At 44.8% G+C, this 12269-nt stretch overlaps 1 protein-coding gene across 5 annotated transcripts in view; it reads right to left on the bottom strand.

The window, feature by feature from the left end:
* ccdc85cb (coiled-coil domain containing 85C, b) overlaps positions 1-11744 on the bottom strand; it is a 47450-nt gene extending 35706 nt beyond the window's left edge. For 2 of the 5 annotated variants that reach the window (XM_026194064.1, XM_026194065.1), the window contains exon 1: positions 10263-11744. In XM_026194064.1, coding sequence (XP_026049849.1) covers positions 10263-10977 — 715 coding nt within the window. In that variant the 5' untranslated portion in view covers positions 10978-11744. The remainder of the gene's footprint in view (positions 1-10262) is intronic. The other 3 variants (XM_026194066.1, XM_026194067.1, XM_026194068.1) reach the window with 2 other exon arrangements.
* Between the last annotated feature and the right edge of the window lie 525 nt (positions 11745-12269).

The raw sequence follows: 12269 nt of genomic DNA, 5'->3' as shown, positions 1-12269 counted from the left end.
AGTCATTCGGTGCAATAGCTAAGTTAATCTTTCCACATACCCCCTTCCTATTGCAGCAGGACCTCACACTTATGCCACTGGTTAGAAATCGCTGTTTCAGTCGTACCGAGAGCCTGATGAGGATGAGTTCTTGTGGTGCCTTGTGAGAAACACTCGAGATGAAGTGCTAGCCAACCTCTTTTGCCCTGCAAGCAGATGTCTGACTCAAAATGTGCCGATGCTGAACTTTCCCAAAAAGAAAGAAAAAAACAAAAACCAGCAGGCGAGGAGAACAGATCAGAACCAACTAGGCCACAGAGCTGGGGAGGAGAAATAGGCTGGCTATAATTGGCTGTCATAAGTGTCATCTCCTCTCAGTGTGTGAGTTAGAAGAGATTTGAAATATGATGTGTGATGCCTCTCTGAAGATGAATAACTGCCTCAATTTGCCTCATATGACACCTACCAACTTTACACCAAGCTCGAAACCCGTCTCTATACAGAGAGGCTTGAAAAGACGGAAAAGAGAGGGCGATTTCTTTCCCCTCCGTTTCCCACTGCAACACTTTTAAACCAAATTGTCTCACATCCTTTTAAGAACCATGATTGTGGCCAACCATAGCCAGGCAGCCTGTGCTTAATCAGACATTATCTGCGCATCTGCAGAACCCACAGCTAGCTCTGATGGAGTCAAAGAGGATCGGAGGGAGACCCAGGAACATGTCCAGATTTTCAGATAATCACACAGACTTTCCCTGGCGGCTAGTCCATAACCGTTAATACCAGCACAAACGGCAAACGCATGCCAGATAAAAAGCATCTGCATCACTCTCCCTCTGTTGCCAGTCATCGATTTAGTCAGGTAAACGCCTTTTCTTCCCGTGAGCTTGCATTTTCGCCCGATTATCAGCTTTCATGTAAGCTCTTTACGATTGTCACGGTGGAATCAAATGCCCTACATTTGGCTCGGTTTGAATAAATAATGACTTTGATCAGGCTGTATAATCTGAGGCCGAGCTCAGTTAAGTGGGGTGGTCTTAATACCTTTTTTGATGGACTGTCGACAGCTGTCAATTTGTCGCTGAGCATTTGTGGTGAGAAGTGGGATGTGGTAAAAGACAGATGAATACATATTTAATGTGTTGGGAAGACGTTTGATGCGTATTGCAGCTTCAAAGCCAACCTCTGACCTTCTACGTTCTGACTTACCTTCTTTTCATCTGTTGAACTTTCTCTTTACGATCTTTTTCCCTTTATATATCCAAGTTCAAAACAGACATGCATTTCCCAGCACACCTAGACTTTATGTATAAGCCTGGTGGTTCAGTTCTTTGCGTCATTGTCCAACTTGACCACTTCACTATTAAAGCTCTACTTTAAAGCATAACCAAATGGTTTCAATTGGACTTTCTTTCCAGCGCCCAACATGAAATAGCCGAGAGAAATGTGTTTCTCAAGTGTCGTGCCAAACCACAACAGAGATGTTTAAGTTACGCAGCCCAGCCTGCAAGAGGAAATTAGCCTCCAGAGCAAACCAAAGCAATGTTACCTGAAACCATCTAAAAAAAAAAATAAAAAATTCCTCAGGATGGAGCAATAGTGCTGTAGACTGTACGATTGATTCCAGATGTTTTAGCCGAGAGTCAGACCTCCACATCATCTCATCCATCTCGATGGCCAATGGCCAGTTTCACTATTTTACAAGTGCTCCAGTGAACATCCAACTAGGAATGTGACGCTATTCTCATCCAAGCAACAAAGCAAGCGTTTCAATAATTCTTTAATTTTCTTTTTCCTTCTTCACAAAGAAGTGAAGAAAGTTCATTCTCCTGGCTCCAAAACGAAAAAGCCCCATTTAAAGAGCCCAAGCACTCACAAAAACACAATCTATAACTGTTAAGACTGGAGGCTGGAGTAAGGTGACAGCGCTGTGTAAACTGAAGCAAGGCGAAGACATCTGCTGACTCCAATGTCACAGCGACCAAAACAGAAGAGCTGACAGGCAGAAAATCCAGATAAACGCCTCGTTCCTCCCGGGCCCTCGAAAGGAGCTGATGAAGAAGTGTTCTATCTACGAGCTGCTGACTTTTGGCAACCTGTTCTACTCTCGAAGGTCACTGGCGGTGTTGCGTAGACAAAATCAAATTGCTGATGGTGACTTTACAGCGCGGCCCAGACGAGTTTTTGCCACCGCGCCAATTGCACCAATTGAGGTCTGTCCAGCTGCTCTCATTTGCATCCTAATCAGCTTGTTATCGGATCTAGTGCCATCTGACGTGAAGCGTGAATCGATAAGGGTCTCGCCAGGAGCACAGCGTCTTTCGCTTACCTCGACTTTAATCGAGAGGAGGTCGCCAACCAGGGATGATGAGGGTGTGAGTTAAACTGCACTGCATTCGAGACAAGTTAGCCACATTATTTTAGAAGAGAAGCAGGAAAAAAGATTTTGGACATGATCTCGGAAGGGTTTATGTCAGGAAATTTAAAGTGCATTCTACATTTAATTGTTACAGTGTGACCTGTTTTACCTGTATAATGCTGTCGCAAAATATTGTTCAACTTCACACGACAGTGCCCACATAAAACGTGGTCTGGTGATGAGTAAGCGCACAAACCACGCCCTGCTTGTCTATTGTGAGCGAGTAACTCACACACAGACAGAGCTGACCTCACTGGGCTGGCATCATTGTGCACGGGTCAACCACCATGGAGGCCAACCATGCCCAAACCAAGCCCCATCCCCCCAACCCCTTACCTCTCTCCGCTTCAGTGACTCTGAGGCTAGGCGTGGGAGCCATCGACTCGCCCCACTGATCACTGCTTGTTGCCTTGGCAACTGAGCAACCAAGCCCCTCCAGCAGCCCGCTGTCCAATGATCAGAAGAAAAGGACAGCCTCTTAGATAGGCACGGTCGCAAAACGGCGGCACAGCGTGAGGACGACAGAGCCAAGTGCTTTTATTAATTATATTAAATCACAACATCAGCGGCACTTTTATAGATTCCAGGGTGTCACTGATGACCACACGAACATTAAAGCAATCACGACGTGTTGTAAAACTTTTTGTTCTATTAAAAGGCCTCGCATTGGATCTCTGAGCCAGCCCGTGTGTATGCGCGAGCCTCACGCTGGCTCTGTAACCTCATTCTGTCGGCCGGGTGCTGCGCTGACGGGAATGAAAGGACAGTGAATAAGACAGCAGGTTCACAGAAATCGGCAGAGAGAGGGATGAGGCAACGACTGGAATAGTCTGTCACGTAAGAATAGACGGGGAGGCAAAAGTTCAAAAAGCGGCCTAGAGACACGCGCTTTCCTCGATTTTTTCCATCCTGCTGCTCCTCTCTCTGCGCAGTCTCATTCCTGCTGTGTCACAAAGAGGAACGGGACCCACTTCCTCTTTTGTTTGTTCAGGAATGTGGGACGTCCTGACAGGCAGGCTTTTCATTGACAGTGAACAGCTGAGAGTTTCCCCACTGAGGCTCTCTCTCTCTTAACCTGTCCTGCGTACATCAGTGAGTTTGTGTTTCTTCTCCATTATCTGTGTTATCAGCCCAGCAGGCTTCACACAGATAGTTTGCGGGAGGAATAGAAGCCACAGATGCTGGCTATACTCCAGGGACACGACATGTGACACAACCCAAGTCACCACTGGGTCTAATTATGTTTTGTGGGGTATTTTGCAAACTATGAAATGGCGAGCCACGGCAATTTTACGTAGATTTATAGTTTTGTTTTAATTTGATGTGGTGAACCTTTATTCACTTTGGCAGTTATGATGATCTCAAAACTGCCGTTTCAGTTTAGCAGCAGAGAGCAGCTGCTCTCTAAGTTTTGACTAGGCAACATGGAGGTGTTTATCTTTACCAGAAAAAGCGCCACTAAGCAGGGGAGAGGTTACAAGAAACCACCTCAGCGTCTTGGAACACAGAAACATGAATCTCAGCATGGACAAACAGGATATCGGTGACAGAAACATCCTATTCCTGCTTAGACGCCCTTTTTCTGCCACACAGACTTCCACACAATGACTTGAAACGACAGCAGAGAGGAAAAACACCATTGTGTTGCTGGTCCTACGGTTTCCTTTGAAACAAGAAAGGAGCTCACACAGAGAAACAGAGTCGCTGGCTGAGATATAGTGAAGAAAAACATGGGAACCATTCAAAAACCCAACTTTCCTTAGAAGTAACAAACTCTTCTGTATGAAGACTTTGAACTAATGCAGACAAAATAGGCAGAGACTGATTTTCCCCATAAAAACTGACTATAAAGGGTGTTTTAGTTCAGGACTACTGTGAGGAGATGAAAATAATCCTTGATCCTTTGCTTTTAAAGTAACTGATCAATCATAACGCAGAGAAAACTGCTTCTGTCACACATGAATGTGGACATGACTAATTTTCTTTAGTATGATGAAGTATACAAACACACGCTGGTGGCCAACAAAGACGGCTGGCTCTACACTTTTATTGTGAGCTTTTAGGTCATGTCACTCCCTAAGGGTAACGAAAAAGGAAATGAAAACGGAGTGAAAGAGGAAGATCGCTACATGAGAGAGGGGAATAGTTCACACCGACTGTGGCACCTCATACATTAAAGCACACATACATGTAGCAACGGCAGGTGCTAAAGACCCCAGTTTAAACATGCATTTTTATGACTTCTCAGTCAGTTAATTAGGAGTAATTTGAACCTAATTTCAGCCTGAGTGGGTTGGTTTGGTGGATGACTCAGCCGAGTGACTAAACATATTGTACTAAGGCACAGCTTCTCAGGAACAAAACGTTTTACTCGGGAAAGTAGTTGCAGGAGATCGGGGCACGCTTCAATATATAGAGTACTGGGGAAAACGTTTGAGCCACTCCTTAGTATTTTCCATTTTGTTATGTTTTGAATAGAGTGCAAACATACATAGATATACATGCACATACAGTATATAAAAGTAAGAACCATCTTAGACCAGATTTCTCGTCATTTCTTTTAGTCTTCAGGAATAGTTCTCCAGGTTTCTTGAGGCTGAAAAATGAAGCTGTTCCACATAGACTGATTCATCTGCATTCATAACTCCAACACCACTGGCTGAAAGGCACCCTGAACCATGAGATAGCCTCCGTGTTTTGAAGATGGTTGTAGACAGTCACTGTTATCCCACTCTCCTGACTTCCTCTGTATACACTCAGTTTAGATTCATCACTCCACAAGTCCTGTCACCACTGATTTTCAGTCCAGTTCTCGTCTAATTTGGTGTAATTACCCAACACATCAGCATTTTTCTCCCCCTGCTTTCCTTAAGAATGGCGTCTTGACAGCCACCCTTCCAATGAATCCATTTCTGGTGATGCTTCAACAGTAGAGGGCCATTTTCTATTTCCTAAGAACATGATGTTCATATACGGGTCGTCTGCTACAGATAGTTTTAAATCCTGACATTTATTTGTTTATCTCTAAGGACTGAGTTACAAATGAAGCGAAAAGTAGCCAATGTCAAAGAAAAAGAAAAAAGAGCAAAAGCCAGGAGAACTATTGCTCAAGATCACTTTAAACAAATAAACAAACATATACAAAGAAATCTGGTTTCCTGGAACCAAAACGTAAAGAAAAGACGGGCGGCACAAGTGTTTTGCATGACGCTCTAAACCAAAATTCAAAAGTAGTATCTTGACACATCTTAATCTCTGGTGAATCACCAACCTATCTGACTGGTTTCTGCGAGCAGCACACACAGCTGAGTGGGCTGACACACTGGGCGGTAACAAACTCTAAATAAATAAATGAAAGAAAACTCATCGCAGAGCTGACGAACTACGTCAGCTAGTGAGCCAGTCGCTAACATGTCAGCCACTCACTACTGTGGCTTCTCTGCAATGTGCACTTTATCCCCCCTTTGTTCTTAAGCTTGCACACTATTCCACTCAAGCATTTTTACTGAATAAGGAAAATAATCTATCCAAGCTTACTAATTGCTCGCCAGCCAGCTCATTAACTAAGCTACTAGCAAGACAAAGTCCCCATTGTTTATTCAGAAGCCATACTTGCAGCTTTCTGCCTTCCTGTAACGCTCTGCAAACTTTTATGTTTATAGTGAAACAGCAAACTAACATCCTGAATTTTGGACTGTAGGGCTCAAAGGTCAGCTCTGGATGGCTTGGTGCTCACCCAATCTGAATTTTCTTCTTTTTTTCATAGCAAATGAGCCCACCCACTGCAGCAGTGTGACTAGAATAATACAAACTGGTAAAAACAAGCCTGTGGGAAAAGGGAGGGGAAAAGTTTTAATAATCAAGTATACCAGCATTTTGGTATACTTCTGCAGCTGTCACCAATGATTGGGCTTTATTCCAAATTTCACTGGCCCCAAGCACGCACACATTTACAAAGAAAACACTCGCACTAGGCTGTGTGAAAGTAATGGATTAACCAGCTGCACCTGCATAGCCCAATTAAAAGTATTTACTGAATCAGAGTCTTATTTACTACACGTTTTATTCATCTGTGTTGGTACACAAGTGTCAGCCAATGAAAGGGAAGATTTTTTGTAGAATGGGAATAATTTATGAGAAGTGAAATCCACAGCACAGCGGGGGCTGCGATACTGCGGATAGATCTTAAAATGTTACAAGCGGCCAAAAATATGCCGATGACAGCGTAAATTTCTCTCTTTCTTCAACTGAGTCTGAGAAACCTGATCCTCCGGGTTAGCTGGGCCGTAGCCACAGTAACAACTTTCACTAAAACCCATCTCCATCTCTAATAACACGTCCTATCATAGTGATCATTCGTGTGCACCTGCATGGTGGTTTGACATCTGCTTTACACCCAGTCCCAAGCCTGGAAAAATGGGAAGAGCGTCCAGTTTAAACTCTGTGCTAAATCAAGTATGTGGCTCTCGCCTTAAACATGGCAAAGCTCGGACAGTTTGAGTTATCAAATCAAAACTGGCTCATTAGTAGTGTGGAAACTGGTAGAAAATAATTAAAGCTACAAGCAAACACATGCAAGTAGCATGTTTACACCTTATTATCTGGGGCGGTTTTAAAACAGAAAACATTTCCTGTCCAGGTGAGAGTTTCAGCAGATTATTAGATTGGAAGTCTTGATAAGTGCTGCAAAGAATGCAGCAAATGCAAGTCAAGTTAATTCATCATCAAGGCGTTTGTTTCCCAGAAAAGGAAGGACACGTAAACTGATGGTTCCTATCAGCGTGTCATGTCTAAAGTTTATAGACTGAAACGTGCTCAGCAGCACTTGCAAAAGTCAGGAAACTGTGGACATCAGGCGTAAACGTCGTTGTGTGCGACAGACTGCTCTTTACAATCCCTGGCAGCTAAAAGGTCAGTGGAATGTGTAAGAATGTCTAAAGGTCAAAGAAGCACTACTGCAGAGAGGATCCTAATCAGTTCATCTGGACAGCCTTTCCCCCTGACTCGTTTGGAGACCGAGTGTGGCTGTGTGAGTCTCAGGCAATCTGTGCGGCACTGTAGGGGAGCCTAAAGCGAGCCCTCTGTGACAGCATCATGTTTCAGGCGGTCTTTGACTGGAACTAAGTTCCAGACCACCAGAAGCGAATGCAAACGTTAAAAGTCTGGAAATATAAGTCACTGTTTTAGATTAGAAAACTGAGCTGTACTCAAAGCAACCCCCAATGCTTTTTCTTCTAGGACTTCTAAACAGGAGCCTCACAGTTAACGGCGCACACCCCGTCTCACACACACATTGTCCTTATATCCACAAAAGAAGAAGAGTTGGTAGGGGGAGTAGGGTGGGGTGAATCGGGGTGGGGGTGAGCCATGTGAGTGCACAAGAAATTCAATTAAGCAGACAGCGGGATAGCTCCACAACCCAACCTCCTTTGAGCACAATGTGCCCTCCAACAGTCCCGGCTTCACTCCCAAGCTTCCCAGCCAACCCCTTACCGCCATTCAGCCACTCCCCCAACACCACCAAGACCCACTGAGGACCCTTTGCTGGGCTCCCTTTCATGCACCCCCTACCTCCCCCCACCCTCTTCCCAGTTGTCTCTTTTGCCTCAAAGGAGATGAAAATCTTTAAGATGTGCAACAGCCAAGATGGAAAAACGAATTTAAATAGTTGACATTAAAAAGTTTAAGGCAACTTGGCTAAAAAAAGAAAGTTGTTCGTTTTAGACACACAAAAAAAATCTCTTCTTTTTGTTTTCTGTGTGTGTGTGTGTGTGTGTGTGTGTCTGGCAAGCTGACAGATGCTGTTCATTTAGCACTTGTGCAGCAATCCTCGAGCTTGTCTCCTAAATGCCCAGGGGAGCCACTGGCATTTGGACAGCATTAAATAAAAAGCCACTCTGCAGACCTCACACCACGTCCAGATCTGACCTCGCAAAGATGGCCACTCCGCTCGGATTTCAACCAGCCAACTGACTAAATCTGTGCCGGTGAAGAAGCCCGTTCTACTCACCCTCCCCTCAGCCTCGCTCTGGCATGTAACAGGTAGCCAGGCTGCTATTCGAGCAAGGTTTTAAGAATTATTTACTCGGGGTGGAAGCGATGAAACACCTGCTCGACCGGCACGCTTCTGGGTAAAGCAATCTAACGTGTGTAAATAACAGCTTCCTATGAGAGTAGCCTTGCTTTTTCCTGACATGTTAGGAAATGTCAATAGCTGTTCTGTTACTTACCAGACCCGCGCTGTTTACAGCACAAGAATAATTTGCGATTCTCAGGGTTGTTTGGGACGACGCAGCGTCAGTCTCATTACAAATGCATAGGTTTTAACAATGAGATAATAAACCTCTCAAATGAGGCGGCCCTTTCCCATGCCAGCGTATTGTTAGAAATGTGTACATCATTGTCAGTGATGAACACACAGAGCCCGAGACTCAGGGGCGCACAATGTCACACACACACTCGCACATAAAGGCTGAGAGAGGCGCTAAGCTGCCGCAGACACAATGTGGATGTTACATAATAACAGCAGAGCACAGACCAAAATGTTGCGTGTTGTGCGAGTATACGTGCGTGTGTGTTTGCGGATTAAGAGCCCCTCGTGCATGCAACCATTCTTTTATATTATGTTACCTTCACGGTTTTCTCAGCGCACAATTCCAGGAATGTCCAATGGATAACATGTGACCGGTGTGATCTGATTTGAAGCTGCTTGCTTTGAGCCTAAATTCTGCTGCGGTTGCCCTGTCCTTGTAAATCGGGGTAAAATAAGGTCCAACCCCCCCCCAAACACACACACGTGAAACAGACTTTATTCCTCTCACAAAACAGATCACAGTGGGTTATGAGCCCGTGTGCTTGCTAAACGAGGCTTAGTGTCCTCCTGTTCCATCATGGCTTTTTCATCCCCACTTGCAGCTTTCAGTCATGTATTTAGGTCTTAAAAACAGGGACATTGACTTCTGGTCCCAAGCCACGCATTTCAAACGGGGGCCCTAAGCAGATATGAGTCCTCTCCCACAGCCAGAGACAACAAAGATAATCAGTGAACAACCCCAAGGAGAAAAAAAAAATCAATCTGCTTGATCCCCTTTTGAAAGCTATTAAGATAAGTCTCCTTCATTGAGAAGCACAAGTGCAGTGACCTAAATCAGTGCAGACATAAATGACAGGTTGGCGTGGGGGCTGAAAAGGCCACTTAAGAGATGCTGTGTGTTTCATAATCACCCCAATCAAGACTTTACAGTGAGGTTAAGCCAAGACCCTATGGGTGTTAATCCATCCCAACAATTCTGATCAGCATATGCGGCCACAGCAAGCACATACGCGCAGTAACTACACAGTGTGTCTCTATTAGCAGCAGAGCCCAGGAATACAGGTGTAAGGGCCAATTCCCCATTGTTTAAAGCAGGGGTGTCAAACTCAAATACACAGTGGGCCAAAATTCAAAACTGGAACAAGGTCGCGGGCTAACATTAATATTTATTGAAAAATAAATCTCCTCCAGATTTAAGAATGAATCTCTTCTTATGGACTCAAACAAGTTTTGCTGAAAAACTGAATATGGAACAAGCAAAGCTTAATACTAAACAATATATATTAGCTGTATAATACCAGTAGGCCAGCTCTAATAATAACTTGGTATGGCTTCGAGGGGCAAATGTAATTAGGCTGCGGGCCAAATTTGGCCAGCGGGCCAGAGTTTGACACCTATGGTTTTAAGAAAGAATTGGACCAAAGTTTTTATTTAGGAACTTTTAGATTCCGATTAGTTGACGACTGCTCTACTTCCCTACAGAAACCCCATAATGTGGGGCGTGCATGATGACTGTGGCATCCAGGTGTGTTTACAAGTGCATGTACTCACCATTCAGTCCATTGGGGATGCTTCTGTGATGATGTGGTGCTGATAGGTCATCCATGGATCTTCTTATCGTGGTCCCCATCTTACCGTTCTCTGAGGGCTTGTGCATGTGGTTGTGATTGTGGTGATCGGGGCTACCGGCACTTCCTGTGCTGGACGTGCTACTCCCATCTCCAACATCCCTGACCGTGCTGGTGCCCCCGTTCAGGTTGGTCAAGCTGGACTGACTATCTATGGAGCTCCGGGACCCTGCCCCATTCCTCTCTTCATCCAGCATGAGGATGATCTCCTTCAGTTCAGAGTTCTCCCTCAGCACAGTCTCCTGGTTGGCTTCCAGCTCCTTGAGCTTCATCATGTAGGTGCCCACCTCCTTCCACATGGCGCTGGCTGTGTAGCGGCCGAAACGCTGCCACTCCCGGGACAGCTTCTTGCCCTTCTGTCGGTCGTCGTCCAGGAAGCAGCAGAGTTCCCGGAGCTCGTGGTTGTCATCTTGGAGCTTCTGGTTGATTTCCTTCAGGTTCCGGATTTCATGAAGGTGCACCTGCAGCCGCCGGTTAATGTCCTTCATCATGTTGCCATGCTCGATCATCAAGTTCATTTTCTCGCCGTCAACCCTCCTTAATTTCCTAACCAGCTCCTCTTTGCTGCACCGCAGCAGCTCGTCGTCCGTCAGCTGGCTCAGGTCATCCTTCGGCCCCTCGGACGGATTTTTAGCCATGACTGTGGCGGCTGCGAGTCTCAGTTCGTTTATGCAGCTGCTTAAAATTAACTCTCAGAAACTCACTAACCTAACCTCAATTGCGGAATCGTGTTAAAAAATGAATACATTGTCCAAAAAGGGGGGGAAAAAATCTGAAAAGTATCGATAATGCCCTGATCTTCAACAGGCCGATAATAAAACCGAAAGAATAAACAACACAAATATGACTGTGATGCTTCCACAACCCGAGCTTTTAAAGAAATGACACCACTGATCTGGTAAAATAAATAAAAAATACTCACAGGAACAACAGTTGGTGGTCACAGTCGGTCAGAAACAAACAAGCGATATAAAATCGATTATCAGGGATTTCCGATCACCGAGTCCTGTCGGCAAAAACACAGCGACCCGTAACAGTGTGCACAGTCTCTGCTGGACATCACAACATTCACATGATGGAAAACGTGAAATCCGCCAGCTTCTTCCTTTATGTTTAGGTGAATTCAACCTAATTTCGCGCAAAACAGCGAATGTTCGAGTAAAACGCGCAACCTATAAGAAAAGTCCTCTTGGACGTGTTTCACCGTCTCCTCGGATAAAAGCGTCTTCAGTGAGGCGGTGTGATAGTGGACGGACGACTCAATCCTTTCCACCCAGCAGCCTCGGAATTATCAGTGGACCCCCCGCCTCTCTCCTCCCTCTTGTCCAAACACTCGGGTTTGAAATCATTCAAGAGGATTCAGCTCGAGACGACCAATCAAGACGCGCGAGAGAAGTGGGCAGCAGGTAGATGAAAAAGTGCGGCGCAGCCTCGCAGAGCTCAGGCTCGGCCTTCTTAAAGGTACAGGAGGACGCGCTCGCCGTAAAAACACACTGGATTCATTAAAGAAGAAAAATCAGACTACGCCTCACGACTTTTATTCTTTATTGTTAAATGAAGCACAGATGTATTGTGTGCTTTTAATGGCCGTGATTTCGTTGACAATACTTGAGCATTAAAAAGCTGGGCTGGTTTACTGAAATGAAGCCCCAAAATATTCATTTAGTTAAAAATCAAAAATACTTTAACCTATGACAGTAGGCTTTAGCTACATGCATATTTGATTAAAGATTAAAAAAATATTATCATCTGTGTTTAAACCAGAGACAACTTCTGGGAGAGTTCTTTTTCTGAACATTGAATTTAAACAGCTTTTTAAAAGTCAGAGATCTCTGCAAGATCTCAGCGCCCCCATGTGGACACTGTCCGTAAAGGCATTAAGACAGCAAATCGGGTAAAGAAATATAAAACACGCTTGTTTCCAAATGAT

This window comes from Astatotilapia calliptera, chromosome 15 (genome assembly GCF_900246225.1).
Source record: "Astatotilapia calliptera chromosome 15, fAstCal1.2, whole genome shotgun sequence".
NCBI lineage: Eukaryota > Metazoa > Chordata > Actinopteri > Cichliformes > Cichlidae > Astatotilapia > Astatotilapia calliptera.
Note: the sequence above shows the minus strand (reverse complement) of the source record. Positions and strands in the feature narration are given on the sequence as shown.